The 24,539-nt window shown below is 35.1% G+C and overlaps 1 protein-coding gene across 9 annotated transcripts; it reads right to left on the bottom strand.

The window, feature by feature from the left end:
• Window positions 1-70: 70 nt before the first annotated feature.
• On the bottom strand, window positions 71-24,487 carry LOC100800000 (uncharacterized). 9 transcript variants are annotated; one of them, XM_041017724.1, is made up of 27 exons: window positions 24,331-24,487; window positions 23,610-23,756; window positions 23,290-23,360; window positions 23,126-23,188; window positions 22,253-22,314; window positions 20,770-20,871; window positions 20,516-20,681; window positions 19,693-19,791; window positions 18,641-18,790; window positions 16,810-16,849; window positions 16,573-16,630; window positions 16,292-16,374; window positions 13,065-13,163; window positions 12,835-12,950; window positions 12,631-12,749; window positions 11,203-11,273; window positions 10,692-10,797; window positions 9,807-9,946; window positions 9,511-9,669; window positions 5,714-5,817; window positions 5,377-5,552; window positions 3,225-3,414; window positions 2,591-2,690; window positions 1,957-2,125; window positions 825-907; window positions 654-730; window positions 71-551 (listed from the first exon to the last, which is right to left on the bottom strand). In XM_041017724.1, exons 6-27 carry the CDS (start codon window positions 20,810-20,812, stop codon window positions 380-382), a joined length of 2,520 nt encoding a protein of 839 aa, XP_040873658.1. In that variant the 5' UTR covers window positions 20,813-20,871; window positions 22,253-22,314; window positions 23,126-23,188; window positions 23,290-23,360; window positions 23,610-23,756; window positions 24,331-24,487; the 3' UTR covers window positions 71-379. The 9 variants fall into 9 exon arrangements, with proteins under 9 accessions (XP_040873658.1, XP_006586276.1, XP_006586278.1 ...); XM_006586213.4 differs by lacking the exon at window positions 22,253-22,314 and adding an exon at window positions 24,134-24,184 and having other exon boundaries at window positions 23,290-23,413; window positions 24,331-24,462; XM_006586215.4 differs by lacking the exon at window positions 22,253-22,314 and adding an exon at window positions 24,134-24,184 and having other exon boundaries at window positions 23,290-23,413; window positions 24,337-24,421.
• Between the last annotated feature and the right edge of the window lie 52 nt (window positions 24,488-24,539).

The raw sequence follows: 24,539 nt of genomic DNA, 5'->3' as shown, positions 1-24,539 counted from the left end.
ATTAAAAAATTATGTATAAACTAAATTTGCCGGCACACTATCCATCCATAACTAACAAAACCTTAAAATCTTACAAAATTATGTACTTCTATCATAAAAATGATTGTAAATCCTTACAACCAAACTTAAACTTTCCAACATTATGTACGTCTATCATAAGAAAAAGTTGACGCATTAAAAAACCATGTATAAACTAAATTTGCTGGGGCACTATCCATAACCAACACAACCTTAAAATCCTAAAAAATTATATACGTCTTACGTCCATCTCTATCATAAAAATGATTGTAAATCCTTACCACCAAACTTGAACTTTCCAACATTGAAAACCCTTGAATAATCCTTACTTTAATTAAAATTCATTATGGTAGCTTCAAGCTCAATTAATCTTGGGTTTTGGTCGCCTTGGCCTCAATACCATAAAAAGGCACCCTAGAACAATCAAAAAAGCTGGAATTGTTGTCATATCAAACACCATATGTATTTTTCTCTCTCTTGTGCAGTTAATTGGATGGAGAAGGGCAAGAGTCACATTAACTTGATCAACAAACCTGCAAGAAAGATTGTGTCAGAGAAAAACCAACCGAGTCTCATTACTCTGTTTTATAATTGTTATTTTTAGTAAAAATGCTTATGGCAGAATAGTGGCCAACCTCTTGGATGCATCCTCCAAGTTGTTTAGTAGCCTCAATGCATCACCATAGTGCAATTCTCCAGTGACAGTTGATACCTGAAAATGACATTCACAACACATTAATGGAATTAACTGTTAAAGAAAAAGATTGTAAATTTAATAGAAGCTACTAATAATAACTAGCACCCACCCTTTTCCAAAGGCTAACAACATAATTGTACTTGTTAACAAGCTCGTGCTCCTGGGACTGGAAGATCCTGAATGTTTTTTCAGCTTTATTTTGTTAAGAATTCATAAACAGATAACCCATCTTGTGTTTCAAGGAAAACAAATGCCCTACAACACTCCTGAAAAGCAAATGGCAGGTTTGGGTTCACATTGTTTAATTCAAAATATCTGCTTCAATATATTTTTTCTCGCTCAAGGCAAATGCAATGGACAAGGAAATCTAAGCACATGGCACATTCACTATATGAAATACTCATTTAATTCTTCAAGATACTTGAAATATGTTCCCCTCCCCATGTTTTGCATATTAAGCATTGACAAGTGCTCTCCCAGTACCAGTCCACATGTCAGAGTGGCACCATTTGCAATTTTGTCACACATTGTGATAATATTGAGCAGTGAGCAACCACAAACATTACTTGCTAACAAATCAATCAATCTAAAAGATTCAGCTATCACACCAAGGAAAATGCTACTCAACTAGAATTAGTTTGCATGCTTATTATTAGAGTAGACTTACTCTAACGGTTAAGAGTTTTTTCTTTGTACAGCTGTAGTTATATCTTACTGTTTTGTGCCAGATGTAAGCTCAACTAACCATTGGTTAGTTGACAGATAATCAGTGTTAGAGAGCTAGTATAAATAGGCTATTGTAACTGTTGATCAGTGGGTTGAAGACATTTTACAACTTCACTACATATTCAGTTCCCAAAATTCTCTCTCTAAAATCTTACGAGTGTTAGCTTGAAGGGGAGAGTTAGAATGATGTGCAGTTCATGTATCACACATAGAAGGAGTTCATGCTTCACATGTTAAATGCATTTAGCTTTCATAAGAATTAGTATTTGAGAAGTAAACTCATTTACTCTTTGCCTAGGAGATAGTACCCACTTTACTTTCTCTCATGCAATATCTCATTTTTGTCTTAATTTTTAGATTCAGATGTTGATAAAGGAATAACTCTTTAGAGAGGAAAAATAAGAGATTACAGAAATAGAGGATAAGGAACATTCCAATAATGAACTCATTGATGCCTTTGAAACACAGTAATTTCTCTATCATTAAATGGTTGCAATGCTACACAACAAGGATACTAGTTCGTTCCATTAGCAGAAGATGAATGGCAGAGTTAACCAGTTGAATTGATTCTTCAAGGGTAGTGATGACATAACTTCGAGCAATTGAATCAGACTGGAATTGTGAAATGTGCCATCCTTGTGATGTAATGGAGAAAGGGTTGCACCCTACTGACCATAACCAGTCCTGCCATGTTCAGAGATAAATACATGGTTCAACTACACTTGATAATGAAGTTACTTTTAGCATATAGACATTGACTGTTCTAGGAACCTGGGACACACAGTATGCAAAGTGCAAACAATGCTAATCTCTAATTGAATATGTACATTGTTGATAAAGGCATTAAGCATGTGACCAGAACAAATTGAAAAAATGGTTTAGCTTCCTGCAGATCCATTTGCCATACATATGCCAGTTTTTCATTTTATTTTGGGGGATGAGGGAGAGTTGCAAGGTCGGGGTAAGGTAAAAATTAACTGAATTTTTGCATTTTAAGGGCATAGGTATACCCAAAGCAGAGCCACATATGCCCATACAACATACAGTCAATGCACAAGAACTGAACCTCAACAAACAAAAGGTATCTGGATTGAATTAGACCTAAAACACTATACATATTGGACTCCAATTATTGGACATAAAATGTACCTCAACTGCAGTCTCGTGGGCCTGTCCATAAACAAGATGAAGGGGAAGCAAACCAGCAAGATGCTCAGCAGTAGAAGCGACTGCAGCTTTTATAGGCTGCCTTTATTTATTATCCAGATAAAGGATGAAATCATGAAAGAACTGATGAGTGGATTTTTGTAAAATAAATAAAGGTATTATCAATTGTTCAATATAAAATAAATTTTTAATTATTGATGAACAACTTCAGCATAATTATTTCTTAAAGGCATAAATATGTTTTTTATTCCTAAAATATAGTAAAATTTTACTATTGGTCCCTAAAAAATTTCGCTTGACTTTTGGTTACTATAAAATTCTTTTTGGTTTTGGTCCTTGTTATATAAAATCAAAAAGAAAAAAAAACAGGAATTTTACAGGGGCAAAAAGTAAAGCAAAACACGACTATACTTCAGGGACCACAAGAACATATTTAAGCCTTTCTTAAATAATATTGTAGCACAATATGACACAAGACAACATAAATTCATATACAAGTTCACCTCTTCCTCAACAAATTTCCCCAAAAGAATTTAATATAAAAAAAAAAACCTGCTTTGCAAGATAGATGAACAAGTCATTTTAAAAAGTTGGAAGGTAGGTTTCTGAATCTTACCTCAAGTTCAGCAGAAGTGAATGCCCATTACAATGTAGATGGCTTTCCCAGGAAGAGGGCTCTGACTGTACGACAATAATCATGTCAGACAGTGCTTTTGCCTGAAAATATTTGTCTAGTAATAGTGGTTCACTGTAAATGAACCAAAAGACTGGAACCTCTAGCACAGACCTGGAATGCACATGGCTTCCTGCACCATTCATAAATATATTATTATATTTTTCAATTCCCAGAATATCAAGAATTAAAGGATATTTTTTAAGAATTATTTCAAAATGCAAGTGAAAAGAAAAGAACTCGTGTCATCAAACTATGTCCAACAACAATAGTCAATCTGTTAGGCATGACTGCATGAGAATGAAGTTTCCAGACAACTACAATTTTAGTACAGACAAAGGAAAAAAGGGGGCGAATTAGTTTGTAACAGGGGAAGCTTAGGGAAAGCTAGCGTGTTAGTAGTATTTTTGTATGTGTGGAGTTTTCTAGTATAAATAGGCCTCTATAGGGAAAAGGGAAGGCATTGGTGATCTTTGTCAACTGAGCCTTGGCTCTTTGAGGAAAGGGAAACCCTTGGAGGAGAATTGTCTCTCCTATTCTCTGTATTTTCCTTACCAATCAATAAAACTCTTTCTATTCTTCTCGTTATCTCTCGGTTCTTAACACAACCCCTACATGCTATAGATGTGGAAAGTCCTTGTTAGTCCATATTTGAAACTATTAACATTCCTATGGTTTCTAGGGAAGTCTTGGGAAGCCGAATAGACATAGAAAAGCTGAATAGTCTTAGTGGCTTATCATTATTCTAGGAGGTTATATTTTATATTTATTTATTGCTCTGCTAAATGTAATCTCTCTATAAATTATTATATATAGGGAAGCCGTTGAGTGCTTCGTAATCCACACAATTTCATCAAAATATTCTAATATTCAACAGTCCCTAATATTTCACACATGTTATGCATGTTATTATGCACCAGATACTATAAACCAAACACAATATATATTCAATAGTAGAAGCACAAACCCACAACTCCCAATTCATTATAAATATAGTCTGCATCACACACTTTTGGTCGCCTATTCTGCTGCCATCTTTTTCAGCGTGTTTCCGGCCACCACCTTCAGCTTGCCACTTATTTTCCAGTTGCCTATTTTGTCACTGTCCTTTTCCGGCATGTTTCTCAGTGGCTTCTTTCACTTTGCTGTCACTTTATGATGGTTTTGTCTCTTCAGTTTGAATAATTTGGTCTCCACACTTCGTTTGAAGCTTCCAAATCTTGGTTTTAAGAAGATCGGAACTTGCTTTGAATTTACTTAAGCTAATGGGTGTTCCAGCTCTCTCTTCCTAGCAATACTCCCCGATTTCACCAAGATCCCTGAATTCTCTTCACAATATTGGTTTCAAACTTCCAAATGTGGTTCTTAAGGTCGGAACTTGCTTGCCATAAATTTCTTAGGCTGATGGTTATTCCAGCTCTTTGGCAATGTTACCTTTCTAGCAATATTTCCTGACTTCGCCAACATCCCTCAGTCATCTTTCAAACATTGTTTTTTGGTGGAACTCAATTTTATGTTTTTATTTATTAGCTGGGAATAAATTTAGCTTTAGCTTGAGGAGTGTTGAGAATCAGGAATTTAATGTATAATGATGTGATAGGATATGATATCTGATTTAGAGGAAACTGAATATCCTCTAATTATGTGTAATCAATACTACATGTCTATATAAACAAGCATCTACTGTGTACTTTGACACAGGGTTTCAGTCTATTATCCCTCTATATTGACTCTCATTTTACAGCTACATTCATCCCAAATAAGGTATGCCATACTTGCTTTTCAGCAACAAGCATCTTCTAGGCTGTTTGCAAAGGTCATTCTAAACTCATCTCTAATTCTCTGACTTAAGTATTTATTTAATTGAATGAAGATTAAAAAATAAAATTCCAACAAATTTGCTTGGAATAAAAATGTGGGATGAATGAAAACAGAATGAGCAGCATATGCACAAATCAATGGACAAAATACATTTTCTTTTCATTTCCACCTTTTCTTTTTTCGATTTCAAGAGGATTGCCCAACCTATGCTTGTTTTTCCATGTACATACAAATGACCATCTAAAACATGAGGATTTAAGGATATAAGAAAGACCTTTAAGAGAACCATGCTTATTCAGCCTTTGCAATTGAAACTGTAGAATAGAAGAATCAAGATATGTACGAACTGTCTTTCGGTAGGTTCCATTGACAAGCAGTAAAGGCACAGCAGCTGCTCGTCGTGCAACTGCAAAGGCCATTGCTAAGGCAGGATCCTCCGACAAAGGCAACCTAAAACCATAGCTATGTAAGTAGAAAACTAGGGAGAATGCACAGTTTTAAAGGAACATGATAAATCAATCACAGCATTGTATTCTAATCAATCACCAACGAAATGCCTAATTATAGGTTGGCTAATGAAAGAGTAGAATTAAAAATTCATGACTGCATACACGTGCGGACTGAACATTGGTTTCTGAGAAGGAACCATCAATGAGGAAAACCCATCCATTATAGCCTTCATATCCACAGGAAGCTGTTTAATGTGCCCAACTTTCTGCAAAAATTTATAAGGGCAACATCAGTATTCCACTGTTACTATAAGAGTACATGTTTAAACTCTTTGTAATAAAGGTCCACTGTCTAACAGTAGACCTGCAGTAGGCTAGTTTTATCTCCAATAGCTAACTTGAATCCCAAGTTAGTTATTGAGTCTAGTCAGTGCTGAGTCAGCATTTAGTTGCTTCTCTAGCACTCTTATGTTAGTCTATAAATACCTGTAAAATCCTCTCCTCACTTCAGAAAATTAATACAATCAAAGTTAGTTTTTCTGTCTCTGTTTTTGGTTGAATTTCAGATTCTATGGTATTCAGAGCTTGAGAATCTTCTTCAATGGCTTCCGGTCCGTTTCTACCTACACCGTTCACCACGGTTCCGCCAAACGGCATTGATTCTTCTCCTTCTGCTCCAGCTACGCCAATGAACTCATCTTTTCCAGCAAATTTTCCATATCTCATTTCGGAGAAGCTCTTCGAATCAAATTTTCTTGTTTGGCAGCAACAGGTCGATCCTGTTCTCACAGCGCATCGTCTTCATAGATTTTTGGTGCTTCCTGAGATTCTGATGCAGTTTCTTTCCGTTGAAGATCACGCTGCAGGAATCGAGAATCCTCTTTATCACGCCTGGGAGCTTCAGGATCAGCTAGATCAGCTTTTTCTGACCTAGTTGCAGTCATTTCTCTCTGCTTCATTCTTACCGAGAGTTATCAGATCCAAACACTCTTTTCAAATTTGGGAGAAATCCACATGTATTTTCATTCTCAGACAAAAGCTAGGTCTCATCAATTGCGTACAGAACTTCTCAACTCTAAAAGAAGATCATCCAGTTTCTGAATTCCTTCTTTGGATAAAAACAATTGTTGATTCCCTTCGCTCCATTGGAGATCCTATTTCGGAGCACAAGCAATTGGATGTTATACTCGAAGGTCTTCCAAACTAGTATGAGTCGCTGGTCTTGCTGATGACTACTAAGCCTGATTTATTCTCCTTCTCTGAAATCAAAGTAGGAGTCAGATGTGGGATCCTCTACTCATCAAGTGTGAGAGAAAATTAGCGAGATGGAAACAAAGACACATTTCTTTTGGGGGGAGAGTGACACTCATAAAATTTGTCTTATCATCCATTCCTATATTTTTCTTTTCTTTTTTCAGGGTTCCTAAAAAGGTGATGGACAAGTTGGTTCGTGTTCAGAGAAGATTCTTATGGGGAAGAGCTGTGGATCATAACAAGATAGCTTGGGTCAAATGGGACACTGTGTGTCTTCCAAAGGAAGAAGGGGGGTTGGGGATCAAAGATATAAACACTTTCAATCTCGCACTGCTTGCAAAATGGAAGTGGAGCTTATTTCAGCAGCAAGGAGATTTATGGGCCAGGGTATTGGAGTCCAAATATGGTGGGTGGAGGAGTTTGGACGAGGTAACTTCAACCACTAATGAATCCATTTGGTGGAGGGATTTAAAAAGGGTCTTCCAGCATCCGGATTACGGGGAGGCATTATCGAGGAGCATAGTGTGGAGGGTAGGTTGTGGGGACAATATTAAGTTTTGGGAGGATCAATGGATTGGGGAAGACAGATCATTAGCAGTAAAGTATCCTCGGTTGTACCTCATTTCTAGTCAGCAAAATCACACCATTCAGCAGATGGGGGCATGTAAGGACACAGGGTGGGAATGGGAGCTCAGTTGGAGGAGACTGTTGTTTGATAATGAGATAGACATGGCCGTTGCTTTTTTAAACGATGTGGAGAGTAAGCAAATTCAGCTACACAGAAAAGATGAGTGGGTATGGACGGCAGATCCGAGTGGGCATTATTCAGCAAGAAGTGCTTATATCATAATGAGGGAGTCTATAGCAGAAGGGGCAGAGTTTTCAGCTTTTGAAGAACTATGGAAGCTAAAGGTTCCAAATAAAGTATTAGCATTCGCCTGGAGGTTACTCAGAGATCGTTTACCTACAAGGGCAAATCTGCATAGACGACAAGTAGAAATAAATGATAGGAAATGCCTGTTCTGTGGTAATGTGGAGGAGAGTGCAAGTCATTTGTTTTTTCATTGCAGCAAAATCAGTCCGTTATGGTGGGAATCCATGTCTTGGGTGAATAGCGTGGGTCCTCTCCCGCAAAGCCCAAAACATCATTTCCTGCAACACATATTCGGAGTGGTTGAGGCTGTCAAGGTCAATAGGTGGAAGTGTTGGTGGATAGCTCTAACATGGTCTATATGGCAGCATCGGAATAAGATTCTTTTTTCCAACGTCACATTAAATGCTAACAAGATCATGGATGATGCAGTCTTTCTACTTTGGACTTGGCTTCGTAACTTAGAGAAGGACTTTGGGACAGGCTATAACCACTGGTCGAGCAATCTTCGATTAGGTTTCATGTGCTAGAGGAGGATTTCACATTACAGTATTGTGTATTCCTTATGTAATTCTGATTTCAGGCTTCGGTTCCTATCTAGACTACATCAAGTCTGATTTGGAACCTAATGCTTGTCATCATTTATTGTAATGCTTAGTACCACTGGTACTCATTTAATACAAATTATTACTTTTGCTGAGCAAAAAAAAGGTGGGCCTAATCAAGGCCCATCCATTACTTATTAGTTAGAGTATATATTAGTTTACTTAGTGTATTTTTAGAGGAGTTAGATAGAAAACTTTTATTACAAGTTTTAGATCAAACTCTTTTCTCTGTTTTTCTCTCACTTGTTCTACATATTTCTTCATCTCTTTTCTTCCCATTTCTTTTTCAATTTTTGTTGTTCTTCCATTGGTGATGGCTATGAAAGGCTAAACAACTAATCAATCCAAGGATCCAGTTCAAGAAATGACGAATTTGAGTTCTGGTTAACAATTTTGAATTCTGTTATGAATGTTCCATCCTCTTCTCCAATTCTATTTTCGTATTCATGATTATGAATGTGTTTAGGATTGGAAATGAATTAGGTAATTGATTAATTTCCTAATTTGAATCTTAATTACAGATTAATTGGATGATACTTCAATCTGATTTGTTATCTCAATTTAATTAGGGATTAGTTCAATTGAATTACCTCTAATTAGATTGACTAGACCTTCATAGTAGGATCATCATCTTTAGAAAATTGTGATAATTCGAATTGCTTGAATTTGGTGAATTGGATTGATGCTCCTTAAATTTGTTTCATAATCCTATTAATCTTGTGATTCTGTTTCTGAATTTTAATTGTCTGCAAACTGCTCAATGAAATCCCTTGCTCTGAATTATAAGTGGATTGAAGTTGGAACCTAATTGGATTGTGCCTCTGAGTCGACCTAGGTTATTCCTATACTGCAGAATTGTGGGAATCCTAATTTGTTTTGAGACGATTCGACATCATCATCACCAAACCCTGAGTTTGTGGGGGAGTATAAGAGTATATGTTTAAACTCTTTGTAACAAAGGCCCACTGTCTAACAGTAGGCCTGCATAGGCTAGTTTTATCTCTAATAACTAACTTGTGTCCCAAGTTAGTTATTGAGTCTAGTCAGTGCTGAGTCAGCATCTAGTTGCTTCTCTAGCTCTCTTCTGTTAGTCTATAAATACCTGTAAGATCCTCTCCTCAATTCAGAAAATTAATAAAATCAAAGTTAGTTTTTCTGTTTCTGTTTTATGTTGAATCTCAGATTCTTTTAGTTGGAAGCCTTTTCAAATGGTCGAACACACATCCTACCTCCTGGGTCATGAAAAACAACTGAAAGGATATCTTCTCGTAATAATGGAAGGCACCATCAACAACCGAAGGTGACACAATATGTCTCATCGATCCCCACAGTGTTGCACCTAGATGTGCAAGAAAAGAATCACGTGCAACTGTGTAATTTTGGAACTCCTGCACAGGGGCAAATCCATGAATGAAGCCAATACTGAGATCCAAGTCTAACCAGACTTTTGAAACTACAAAAAAAATAGTGGGCCTACATTTCATTATAGTAAAGCTACTAAATTAACAAAGATCAACTGGCTGACCTCATATGTGTCACTGAATAGATTCCAGCTCTCCATCCGTTTCAAAGCCTCTATGGCTTTTTTCTTATGACTTTCATCATACTCTTCACCTTCAAATGACTGTAGCTCGTTTCTCAAATCCCGCATCCTCTCATCGAGTTCTGAAATTATCATACGTTACAAGCTGTATGAGAGACTACAAAAACATTATGTGGATTTAAGCCTACTGAAATACTGAGCTGCGCAATCTACAAAAGGTTTGATAGTTAGGGGAAAAAAGAGAACTGTGTATGAAAAAATAACCTTCATGAGAACATCTCAGTAGCAAGGAAGTATAGATACTTCACATGATTACCATACTGGGTGTCACACATCATGTTAGATATTTCTTGAACATCTGTGATATACTCCTAAGCTCTATACTACACTTTTAACTATTACTTGTTGAATTATTATACTAATATAAATGGGATAGTGTATACAATGGTTAATGAATCTTGTAAAACATTGATGTCCTCAAGATTAGTATTAGAAATCATTATCTAGAAATGCTTATATTTTAAACACGAGGTCATTATCTAGAAATCATTACTATACTATTATTTTGCATTTTTGTTTATATCTTAAATATATCTTTAGGATTTATGTGTTTATATTAGTTTAAAGAATATTAACTACAAATTATTTCCTAATCGTGTTGTGCCCTATAACTTTCAAAGTTTGTTGCATCCTAGTGTCAGTTCATATCCTGGGTTGTATTTGTCATTTGCTAGCTCATATGTCCAAAAAGCAAGATTTTATGAGAAATTTGAGGAAACAATTATTTTACTGAAATGAAAAAGGGAATTAATCAAATTTAAAGTTCAATTTAGAAAAATAAAGCCCAAAAGATACAAATGAGATTACCTTCACAAAGAGCAAGCTTGACTTTCCTTCCTTTGCAATGTTTAAAAGCAAAAAGCTCATATATATCAATCTCAGCTAAAAGAATATCAATGGCCTGATGTTCTTTCTGCAACATTTAAAGTAACAATGGACCCACTTTGAGATTCCAATAGAAAAATGAGTGGGGGAAGGAGAGACTTTTCTTAAACATGTTGGATGCCTACATTCCTCTCAACATCCTAATTAACATTCCAATAATATCAAAGTCTAACGACACTACATAAAATTTCCTGTAACCTTGAGATAAACCTAGCAAAGAATTGTTCCTTAATTCTATCACAACTTGTTTGTCATCCTCAATCATTTCAGTTGAAAGACAACTTTCCTTTTGTTTTCGGTATTGACAGTGTGCGAGGTAGGATTATAACAAGTATTTACAATTTGCTACAATACTTTGGAACCTTGTTCTTAGAAGAATCAAATGCAATATGGAATATGCAATCTATTGTTAGATCCAACATATGATACATACATCACCAAATACAGCAAATTTCTCCTGAATAGCATCTTGCAATCGGTCTTCAGCTTCTTCTTCTGAAATTTCTGCAATCAGCAAAGAAAAAGGATCAAAATAGCTATAAATATAACATGGCATCAAGAGTTAAGCCATGCACAGTGAACTGAACAAATAAGATCAAAGTTTCAACTTTACAAGACAATGTACTATATCAAAGAGGTTGCTTACATTTTTCCTTTTCTTCATCTCTATTCGAAAAAACCCAAGGCTTATAAACTATAAAGCTTAGGTACCCCTCATCTTATAAGCTGGTTTTAAAAGGATGAGTTAGGCCACAAATCTAATGTTAAGATGGTTTTAGAGCCTTTATTAAACAACCTACCATATTATCCACACATCAAGCCCAGCAGGGTTAGGAGTGAGCGGATGTATTAGGAAAAAACACTTAAGCTTTATAGGGATGAGTGTGAAACCACCTATCTATCTATGTAATAATTTTTTTTAGCTTCCCAAAGTATACGCCCCACCTAGAAGGTAAGACCAATATCTCAGAAATATGGTTAGGTGCTAAACCAGAAACACTTTCAACGGGTTTTTTTTTTTTTACATGCACATGAATCTTGGGATTGAATCCTATACTAATTCCTCAAGGGATTTGAGCCTTTCTACTTGAACCAACAAATCTTGCTATTCTTCACAATTATATTAAAGGGTCTTGTCAACAAGTGTTTTAAGGGCACTGATTAAGGACTCAATAAGTAGAACTTTTTTATTGGAAATAGTGGCGGGTTATATTGGAAATTGTAAGAAACTGGTTCATATTATTTACATGCACCAGCTTGAGAGTGTATGTCAAAAAAGTAACCCTGCGTAGTAAATAGTAACTACAAGTTTCTGACAGCTGCATATTCGTACTGCACATTATATGATGCATTAAAACCTTTATCTTTTACAGATAAGAGAGATGTTGTAAAATGCTACCGCAAATCACTCACATTCACAGAAAGGGCTTTCCCTAAGGCTCCTCTCTGCAATTTTAATCAATTGGAATCCAATGAGTCATATGCTAAAGATGGTACTTGTAGCAGCTTGAGGTAAAGTGATTGGTACTGGACAAGTAGCTTCCAATTTTAGTAACAGTGTCTAACTTGTTTAGAGTGAAGCCTTATAAAATACGTAATTTTATAATTCCAGGAGAAATATTGTCATTGCCAGTGTTCATTTTAATTGAACTGCTGATGTTTTGTTTTTATTTTTAACAAGTGCTGCATCCTTATTTCTGGATCTCTTGGATTATACATATATGAGACTGCAATATTTGTGTGTGTATATATATATATATGAGTAGTTAGCTGCAAACCTTGGCACTTTAACTGTGAGTATCACAAGTATGATTTACAGCTGTATACATTACACGCACACAATCTAACACATCATTACTACCTGAAGCAGAACCAATCGTTTTTTCCACACTTGGTAAACTTGCTTCTGTACGCACACCTTCTCCACCAACAGCAGGTCCCCATGAAAAGGGACCTGCACTCAAATCAATAAATGCCCATCTGGTACAAAAGACTAATGAATGTAAACAGAAAGAGATGTGTATGCCTTAAAATTTAGCATTGTATGAAGCAAGAGAAATTGAACCTGTCCTTTCCTATCCATGTGTCTGTGAGACATTCTGCTTGAAAACCACTGAAGTCTCCAGATTTTAATACTTTTTCCAGATGGAGCTTCAGGTCTTGATCCTTCCCTTTTAGTAACTAAACATACACGAAAAAATTACAAAGTTTCAGGAAAAGATGTGGGGAAAAAAATTGTAACTAAACCTACTTTCTTTTATGTGGAGAGTGGAGACTTATCTGATGAGTATATACCTGTAAAGCTTTGGCCTCAATGATCTCAGCTGTGTCTCTCCCTTCATACAACCTCCCAAAATTATCTAGTGAATCAAGCCACATATTATACCATTCCATCTGCATTTTACCAAAACAGCAAACTTTTCGTAAAAACTTACACTGCCTACACCATAAAATCCAGAAAAAAGACCAGACCCTAAACATAAATGAGCACTGAGCAGGACAACTACGATGAAAATGCTGCTAGTTTCTCTTTGGCTTCTAGCAAGACTTGTACAAAATGAAAAGGCAAAGAAATAGGCAATTGTTAAACATGCCTCCCATAATTATTAAATATACCTCCTTTTCTTATTTTTTTTGTTATTAAATTTACTTTTACAGTATAAAGTATTTTTGAAAGGCAATTAAAACTTGGATACAATGCAAGTACATATGGCAATTTTGTAGGATTTTAGCTTGCGGGTGAAATGGATATTAAAAGCTGAGAAGTAGAAAAATCACGACTTTGATTCATGATTGGTGGGCGAGGCATCATGTGCTGGGTGGGTATATAATTGACCTTGTTTTAGCCAGTGTTAGCAGGGGTGAATTACTGTAAGGAACTAAAGGAAAAGGGTTGTACATTTTCTCTTGTTGTACTATCCTTACTTTGGAAACCTAAATCCGCATAACTTGAGCTGAATTTAGGATCATCTTAATAAAATATATTCTCATGTTTTTGAAACCTATTTCTATTTTCAATCTAAATAGTTAATAGTCTTTGTTCCATTTAGAATTTAGAGTGAGCTCTAAGAAAGGTGTAAGGGGAAAGTAGGGTGGGTATACAGACCCAGATTGACGGACTGATCCGTTCAGCCCACAAACCTTGTGGATAATGGGCCTCTTTTTTTAAAGGGTGTGTAGTTGCATTGAGTTTTCGAGTCCAGCACGCAAAACCCACGAACCTAGTAGGCTTTATTCGCAGACTACCCATATAACCCGCCTAACTAGTATTGTTAACATATTTTGACATTTTTAGTATTGAGACTATTATAAATGTTGCTATATTTTAGTGTGATAGATTTTAGCTTAAAAAACGAAGGGAAAAAATATTGGGTTTTATGGGTAGTCCGCGAGTCCGAAGAAACAATGATCAAGACTATCATAGTGTGAAGACAGTGATAGAGCATAGATTAAGAGAAGAAAGAAGGATTGCAAATAATCCATTTGGTTTTATGCCAGGAATGTCTACAACAAAAGCCATTTATCTTTACGGAAGATGATTGAAATGTACAAAAGGAAAGAGACTTAAATATGGTTGCTATTGACTAGGAAAAAGTTTATGACTGTGTACCAAGAGAAGTGTTATGGAAGACTATGGAGAAAAAAGGTGTGCACATGGCTTATATCCGAGTTATACAAGACATGTATGAAGGGGTAACTAGTAACTACTAGTATTAGAACTCCCAAGAGGTGAAACTTAGGACTTTCCTATTGGAATAGGATTACATCAAGGCTCAGCTTTAAGTCCTTGTTTAATCTAGTCTTGCACCTGCTTATCAAGGACGTACAAAAGATTATCCCTAATTCCATGCCTTTTGCGGATGATATAGTCTTGATAGAGGAATCAAGGGAAGCAGTTCACATGAAGGTTGAATTCTGGAGGCAGACTTTGCAAACAAAAAGTTCTCACACAAGTAGGAGAAAGACAAAGTATATGCATTGCAATTTTAGCAGGAGATAAGCCAATTTTGGCTCAAAAGTAAAATTGGGAGAAAATGTCATACTACAAGTTTCCAAGTTTAAATATTTGGGATCAATCATACAAGATAATGGAGAAAATTAATGAGGATGTCACACATAGGATACAAGCGGGATGGCTTAAATGGAAAAAGGCATCGCGGTTATTTGTATTGCAAAGTACCTACCAAACTCAAAGGCAAGTTTTATCGTACAACTATACATCTAGCTACACTATGTGGTAGTGAATGTTAGAGGGACAACATAATGAGAATATTGGTTGCAGTAGAAATCAGAATGTTAAAATGGATGTGTGGGCCTACAAGAAAGGATAGAATACAGTATGACTTTACACAAGAAAAGATTGGTGTAGCACTCATTGAGTAACAGATGATAGAAAACTAATTAAGGTAATTTGGGTATGTACAAAGAAGACCACAAGAGGCACTAGTTAGAGAGTAGATTGCATGATTTTTAGTCTGGTGAAAAGAAGAGGGAAACCAAAAAGGACATTGAAGGAAACCATATTGGGAGATCTCAGGCTAAACAATATTCCTGAAACTTTGGTTTTTAACCGTGCTGAATGGCATCATGTGATCCATGAGGCTTTGTTGTTGTTATTAAAATACAAATCCATGTGCTAAGAGGGTTTTTCCTTTCTTACAATTTTTAACTCTTTGAATGGACCCTTCCACCTTCATTCCCCTTATTTATCTAATGAGTTAATGGTGTTTCTAGTCTCTAAAATATTTTGATTTTTGTCCCCAACTTTCAAAACATTGGTTTTAGTTCCTATATTTTTTTTGGAAGACTCAGACTTTGGTCCTTGTATAGAGGGAAAAGGTGTAAACTTTAACAACTAAAGTTAAGGTATTTTAAAAAATACAGGGATGAAAACTTTTAGTTTTAAAAGTTGGGACCAAATTCAAAATTAGGTAATTTTTCAGGGACTACAAACACCATTAACCCTTATCTAATTAATCTCCTATAACTAACTGCTCTAAACATTTCTAGCTAAATTTCACTTTCCTTTTGTCCTAACTCCTAAAAGTAGTTCGCCAAACAAGAAATCAACTTTTGGAGTAGCTGCTAATAAAGAGGCCACTGATAAATAGTAGCCATGGAGAGGAAGGAGTAGAACAATCTTGGTCATAGGGGAAAAGCATCTTTGGCAACAAGGTGGGCCATCAAATGATCACTTGCAAATTCAAATAGGTAATGCAAAAGGAAATTCTGATGCAAGATGTAGGGAAAAGGAGTCCAATATAGTAGGTCTATTGGGAGGACTAATAGCCAATTTTGCATAAACTAGAGACCAATAAAGTAGGACTTCAGGAGGATTAATAGCTAGTTTTGTAGGTAAATGAAGTGCAAAATAAGTAGAAGTAGCAACTGATGCTAAAGGTGTACCAATTGGATTTGGTACAAGACTATCATTAGGCCATCCAATGATGAGAAAGATTTGAAGAGAACTTTAGCAAAATAAACATATATGCTTTCACCATACAAGGAAATGAAATACTTACAATATCAGTGTCCTCGGTCCTTGTCCACGAAAATTTCATCATTGGATGCTTTACATACAACGGTCGCTGAATCTTAGTAAGAGCTGTAGAACAATATTAAGTACTTTATGGAACTTCAAACATCAACTGTGGAAGTATATCAGAAGTAATAAACATTTGAAAATCATTGTTGTTATGGAAGAGGCAATTGTGGTGTTAATTTTCAAGATAGATGGTGGAACATCAGTTGGTTTTCTACATTCAAGATATTGTATAGTTAAACTTGTATATTTCTTCCATACCAAGAATATTTTCAGGAAAGCTTTCTGCCTGAAGAAGCTTCATTTGCAAACTCTTATTCTGCATGATATGGCAGCTGTTAGTGTTGGCACTGAAGGCATTGATAAAGCAGAGAGAAATATTTAGCAATTAGTTTTTGAAAGCAATTATTCCATAAACTCTGCAGAAGAATGCCAAGCACAGTATGATACATTTTAATAATAGTGTACATTTTTAGGAGAAAAGACAGTTTCATGTACCTCCTTTAGCAAGTTTATTTCGGGCTCAGATAAACCTCTCCTGAAATATTTTGCAAATGAATAAGAGAAGCAAGACACAGCATGGCCAAAACAGATCATTTTGATAGATACCCATCAGTTAAGATAGCAAATTATTTTGGTTGTCGTTTGCAAGAGATTTGGGGCATTTGGGCAATGGGAGGTGCAGACAATAAAAGTTCTGCAAGTTAGGCCTAGTTTTTAGGGCAGAAATCCCTTATTCTTTCTAATATTAGGTTTCTGACATATAATTTATATTTATAATATAAAACACATATGACTCAAAAACATGCATAAAATTGTCTCAGATAAGGAAGAAAAAGAAAAACTATTTTCTGGCACAATTAAAATTATAAAATATTCATACTTATTATTATGATATCCCAGACACTTTAACATAATTATTAATGGACTTTCACTCTCATTCTAATAAGAGAATAATAATCTGGAGGATCAGTAATCCTGATAAAAAGAGAACAAAACAACAAATAAAACTATTTCCTAATTTTGTTTGCATTATATAAACAGACACATGTAGCTTCACACAGTAGAGAAACTTCTTCCTTTTTCTTTCTATAGATAAAAGAAGAAAGTTTATTGAATAAGAAATAAAAAAGCAATAAACCAAGATCACAGGTTCAAACACATATCCCTGAGTATCTTACTCCAACAAAAGTAACTGGGGTCAGAATGAACAGCGCTCCACCCCCCCCCCCCCCCCCCCAAATTTAAAATAAAAATAGAAGATCCAAAGAATTAAGAAAAACAAGTAAGCCAAGATCACAGGTTCAAATACATAAACACCATTTGTTTACATGTAACATTTGGGACAAAATAAGAAAAAATGTTTTGAATGAATGTGTGAAATAAAGAAATGGTTTTGGCTTAATTTGCTATTATAAAGTCCAAATCAAACTCAACTACTCGAATGAAAAGTAACTGGACAGATGTGAGACTAGCAATGCTCTATGGTAGGGAATGTGTATACTGGTATCATCATTGTAGAAGGTCAACAACTCAACATGCTTTGCAGTGAGATGTTACATAGATTCCAGTGAATCATATTTATTGATCACAAGAATGGTGTTTCCCCCAGTTCTTGACTTAGTGAATAGTGATTTCAATGAAAATTGTTGGCATTGCATTTTTTCTACCATCTTGATGTGCATTGCCGCAATGGACATGGTGAAGACCCTACTTGTTAGTCATCAAGGAACTCAACTTAGCTGAATGATCAATGAATTGAGCAATATGCTCCTTCAAAATTGAGTTATGTGGCCTGGCCAATTAATCCTGAATGTGTAGCAATATTTCCTAATTTTTGAGAGAGGACTCAACAGCACATACACGAGCATTGATGACACCATGCATTTGTAATGCCATTCTAGTTTGCATGCACTAACCATAATCTCCCAAAGCCGTTGAACAAAAGCACAAAATTGATGGAAACAAAAATATGTATAGTTTACATTAAATGAAATTGAGTATAGAAAATATTAAACATAAGAGCAAAAGCTCCCCATCTAAGCAATGCTATCCTATAAACCAAGCAATAACTACAAACAATAACCCAAAAATGTGAAGTCCCTCATGAGAAACATTCCCTTTAATCAGATCAAATTCATTTTCTCTCTCCATAACTAATTTCCCTCCCTCATACAGTAAAGACACAACTACTTTGGGACTTGGATTTAGGCCTACAAGAATATACTCAGACTCATCAGTTTGAACTGTGTACATATCCATGGTTATATAAGAGATGACATTCTTGGATTTTTTTTATAATAAATGACAACATTTTACAACTACTTACCGATACCCATATTTAGGTTTCCTCTCATCACGCTTGGGATTTAAAATAAAAATATTATATGCATTTTCAAGTTGAAGGTATTCAACCAGGCTAGACAAAAGACCATCTAACATGTCCACATCTACTTGCCAACCACCACCGTTATTGTTCCTGCAAAGAAGAATTTGGGAGAATAAGAGAAAGCAAGAAATTCAAAAGACAAAGCAAAAGAAGCCACTTTATGTTCCTAAGGTAGGATTTGGCTCAACTTCTTTGGAGCTTCAAAGCTACTTTGAAGTTAAAGTCAGAAGTTTATCTAATCTAACATATGTTGTTTCGGATTTGAACCCATAACCGGTCACCAAGGTGCAACTTTACCGTTGAACCCTTCAAGTTAAAAGTAAGAACCTTAAATTTAAAGTTATTTGGTAATTCTATACTTCTTTAAGATTGAAAGTTACTTTCAAGTTAAAATTTCTTAGGTGGTCTGTTCTTAGATCTTGAGATTTGAAATAAAGAAGAAAAAGGAGGTCTATATGGGTTTGCTCTTGAAACTGGCGTTTTAAAAGGATATTTTTTTCAAAGTTTTCTTGATTAAAAAAAGCTGCATTTTTAAAATTTATTTTTCTTAAAATTATGATTAGCCTCTCAAAGTAAATTGGGACAACCCCTGCCTAACCATGTAGAGTGGAAAAAACAGAACAATTAGAATGAAAACCCCTTTACAAGCTTTAAAGAATGAGTTAGTACTTAGTGGAGTGCTATCCAGTTTCATATGATTTGATCAACTAGCTCAGTTATTGGATTGCCTTTGGAGTACCAAGTTGTTTGATGCATAGTTACTACTTACTAGTACCGCAGGAGGCTAATATATGTGGTATGACCATTTGAGAAAAGGAATGCTGAAACTCACTCAAAAAGATAACAAATGATAAATTTGTTTTAGCTTCTCTATTAACTCTTCCTTTGATTATCAATACTTCTGTTAGGAAAGAGCACAGATGTTCAAAGAGAACTCATAATGGTTCAAATAATATGTAATCTAATTGAAGGAAAAATTTAATTTAATTTACCGGTTCCCAACTGGATCATCCTTGCGGCCAAACACATTTATGGCATGCTCAATTATGGAAGTAACCTTCTCTCCCATTTCAATAGCATGAACAGAAAAGCTGCACCAGAATGTCCACTGTCAGAGAAACAAAAGATAGTACAATTTTTTTCTCACAGAAAGGAAATTCCAAGAATAAATGGGGAAAAAATTTATATTAGATTTACATTGGAGCTGCCACATCATATGTCTCCAATCAAGAGGGCTCAAAGAAAATGATATAGAAGTGTTATTAACAGGGGTTGGAAAATACTTCAGAGCCAATATTCAATTTTTGTATGTTTAAGTTGATTCAGAAGAATTTCTCATGCTCCTTCTACACACTCCTCTTCATTCTCCAGATAGATTCTTTTATAAATAAAAATCAAATGCTAAATTAAGTGAAAGATAAAATCACAATCAAAATGGTTAGATGAGAAGGTTTAGTTTTAAACTGATGTTATCATGGCCAAGAGACAATGAATGAAGCCATTGAAGGCCTGCTAGTTCTCTTCTGAGAAAGAAGCTAGTATAAGCTTTGGGTTTCAAAATTCAGTCTAGCTAATTTTCACTTCCATCCTTACATTTGGCTCAAGGGTTTTATGATGTAAATACTCAAATTTGATGCCAAATCAGTCTGTATTTCTCCACAAACACCTTTATCTGTCAAAGATTGTGTTGAAACTTGAAACTGATATCCATTTCAGAAATGTAGTGGCAAGCAAGTCTTTAAATTCAAAGCCAGATGAAAAGAAAATGAAAGATTTACTGGTGTTTTTTGGGGAAGTTAGGATAGAAAGCATTACTTGTAATTTATGTGACTGACAACAGGAAGCTGGTGCCATCGCATTTTATCCATGTTGGTTTTGTAAAATGGAATTAGAACTTCTTCATGTCGAATCCGAGTGTGTTCAAAGACATGATCAATTTTAGTAAACCAACGCTCAATTTCTTCTAGAAGAAGCTTGAATTCTGAAAGACACGAAATGCACTTCAGAATCCGCAATACCAATAAAATGAAATAACCGTCGAAAAGATAAGTTAGTTTTCAACTATGTACCGTGGCTGCCCTTCCCTTCAAATCCTATAAATATAAAATTCATAGGAACTGGAAGGTGGATGGAATCAACTTCCTGAAGCTTTAGATAGTTAGCAATGTTACCTGAAATACAACAAAATTCTTCTAAGAAAACTATAGGTGCTACATTTTCAAAATAAACCGCACAAGCTTTAGCCAATCCTTGCTCTAAAGTAAAGTTACAGCCTGTTTAGTGGTCACATTATAATGGATACGTGAATAGGTTTTAATCATATCCAATGTTTTGGTGAACACTAGACACTAGATAACATCATTGTGTTATCATGTCCTATATTTGACGCGGACCAAATATTTATAGGATAGGATATAAATTATGTTCAAATGAAAAAAATAAGATTTCAATAAAATTACATATAATTTTTAAAAATGCAACTTTTAATTTAATTTTTACAAATTATAAAAAGATTACAATTTAACTAAATTATACAAAATTATTTTTAATTATGTATGACGTAATTTTTAAAGTTATAGAAAAAATTTATATAAGATTTTTAAATTTATAATTATTGTTCAAATAAGAAAAATATTTGAATAAGAAATAGTTAGTTTTTAATGGAGGTTCATTCTCTGTCCAATGGGGATCATTAATGATGACTCAGACAAAATATATCAGGGATTGTGCTGCAATTTATATTGGTCCCAATTTGGTTTCTTGGTGATCTAGAAATCACTCAGTGGTCTCTAGATCAAGTACTGAGGCTGAGTACAGGAGCCTTGCAGCTGCTACAGCTGATATTTTGTGGATTCAAACTTTACTCTGAACTCGCAGTTCCTCATCTCACTCCTATGGTGCTTTGTGATAATTCCAGTGCTGTGCTAATGGCTCATAATCCAGTTCTTCATGCTGAAACTAAGCATATGGAGTTGGATCTCTTCTTTGCCAGAGAAAAAGTCCTGTCCAAGAAGCTGATTGTTCAACATATTCCTGGCTATGATTAGTGGGCTGATTTGCTCACTAAACATTTGTCATCTGCTAGATTTTCTTTTCTAAGATCCAAACTTAATGTTTCTGAGCTCCCTTTGGTTTCTCAGTCCCATTAAGTTTGCAGAGGGGGTGAGTGTATACTCTGTAAGTTAACTCTATCTGTTAGAATTAGAGATAATAGATAATTAGAGTTTGTTAGTCTCTCTGACTATAAGTATACGTTAGTGCTCAGAGATTCGATTGGCCAATTACATTTTCTGTTATGATATCAATAATATCAGTTTATCAACAAGCTGAGGCTATTGTATATATATAAACAAACAAGTACATGACAAGATAGGGTGCAGACTGCAGCCCCTTGTACAGCAGAGAAAGAGTGCAAAATAAGAAAGATAATAAAACATATACAAAAAACACATATTAATCTAACACTAGTAATGAAGCTGAGTTCCAAGCCATGACACAAGATATTTGTGAAATGCTTTGGTTGAAAACTATCTTAGAAGAGTTGAGAATTACATGGGATGGACTGATGAAGCTCTACTGTGATAATAAGTCAGCAATTAGCCTAGCTCATAATCCTGTTCAGCATGATCAAATGAAACACATTGAAGTGGATGGGTGTTTTATCAAGGAAAACTTAATTGTGGTTTAATTTGTACTTTCACAAGGTCAACTTGTAGATATTTTTATCAAAGAATTGTGCAGTCCAGACTTTGAAAGAATTATATGCAAGCTAGGAATGAAAACATCTATTCTCCAACCTGAGGGGTAGTGTTGGAAATAGGAGCATTAATGATTATTGCTGTTCCACTACTTGTGTTCAGTTGAGTTCAATGTGTCTTAGGAAGTAGTGATATTTTAAATTGTTCTCTTGAAAATAATAGTAGCTATTTATCATCTTTGTAATCATTATTATTATAAATAGATCACTCTGCTTAGTGATATACTCAAGCAAGTTTAGAAAATAAATTCTTTGTTTCTCTCTCGTCACACATAGAAGCCTTGGCACAACAGTTGGGGTTGTTGCCATGTCATGGAATCAAATGATTGCGAACTATAGACCCACATAGTAGGTGCAAGCCTTCCCTGGGCCCAGCACATGGCAGGATGTTTTTACCGCAGCAGGCTTCTATAAGAATACAAAGTATACCACAAACAGTTTTTCACAAGTATGATATAATCTCCAATCGATGAGAAGGCGAACTCCACCTATTTAACCTCTGGTGTGAGTTTCTAATTAGAGGCCAATAAAACAACTAGCAGCCTGGAAGCTATGATTTTGACAATCCAAGTAAACTTTTACAGCAATAAAAATAGCACATAATGAAACAAAAATAGTTTAAAGAAACAAAGTTAATTTGTGAAGAATTTCAAAGAATGCATGTATACCTGCATTGGTATAATTAAATACGCTTAGTTTGCCATGGCTTGAAAACTTTAAATCATCAAAATCTGAAAAAAACAACAAATTAACTATTAAGAAAATCAAAATAAACCCTTACTGGAGAGTAAACAAAAGATGTTTTCATTCATTGAACAAGATGTAGACATACCATTGTGTATAACATCCTCACTCCAAAATCGACTCTTCTCTTTGAGGTTAAAAAGTGAGAATACAGATGATCTGCCAGTTTTGCGAGTTTCAATAGGAGATCCAAGTGAACTAACTGCTAATAACTGATAAAAATCACAACAAGCTTTGATGTAATGAATGTCTTTATTAACAGAAATAACAAACTTATCAAAGGGATGGCAAGAGTATATGAAAATAACAATAAGTTCGCAGAAACTTGCAATCTGGGATTATGGAATCAATTCAAAGAAAGTTTATAGTGAGAGGCCATCAGATTAGTAATAAAAAAAAGAATATTACCAGAAGAGTAGAGACAACGAGTTGGAGCTGCCACAGTAAACAATGACGTTTGACGCTGAATTTGCGAAAATCCATTTTCCTTAACCTCTCACAAACTAATACCATTTAAAACCACCTCTTCTTGGGTTGTTTCACTATTCTCTATAACTGCAGAAAACGAATACACAATTCATTATTATATAATCTTCAACAGAAAAATTAAACAATTTAGGGACAAGATTCAGTTCACCACAAAATGTCAAAAACCATTCAAAAATTCATACCCTACACCAGATTTCAGAAATTCAATTCACCTTCTACATAAAGCTTTTTTTAAAAAATAAAAAGGCAAATATTATTCAAAATTTGGCACACAACCTGTGTTTCAATTACCAAGCAGAGAGTACACCATACATATGCCAATAAGACCCCTGATACAAAGCCTCCCAAGAACAATTACAGACAGTATCTAAAATCCTTCAACCAGAGACACAAAAAGCCTTGTCACCATTGTTACAAAAACAAAAGACTCACACGAACCCCACCTTTTACTTAACATTCCTAGAGTCTGGTATGACACCCACTCCTACATAAAGCTTTTAACAGAGCAAAAAAACCAAAATTAGGAACCGCGGAACAACAACAACGAATACGACAACGGAAACAACAATCAGTAAAAATAAACAACAATCCTTCCAGATTTATCAACTCGATCTACTAATAAGCAAAACAAAGAGATCACCAGCACCGCGAAGTCGATCCTCTGCGAACTGCGACAAAATAGCCACCGCAAAACTCAAGCACGATCAGCGAACTCCATCTCCGAAGTATCCAGTTGCAAACTGCAAGACTACTCACAAGAACCCTATAGAACACCCCTTTATTTTTCTTTTATTCACTGACACTGTAACGTTTATTAAAAAACGGTCAAATAGTCTTTTCACACCAAAG

Source organism: Glycine max, chromosome 8, assembly GCF_000004515.6.
Source record: "Glycine max cultivar Williams 82 chromosome 8, Glycine_max_v4.0, whole genome shotgun sequence".
In the NCBI taxonomy this organism is placed as follows: domain Eukaryota; kingdom Viridiplantae; phylum Streptophyta; class Magnoliopsida; order Fabales; family Fabaceae; genus Glycine; species Glycine max.
Note: the sequence above shows the minus strand (reverse complement) of the source record. Positions and strands in the feature narration are given on the sequence as shown.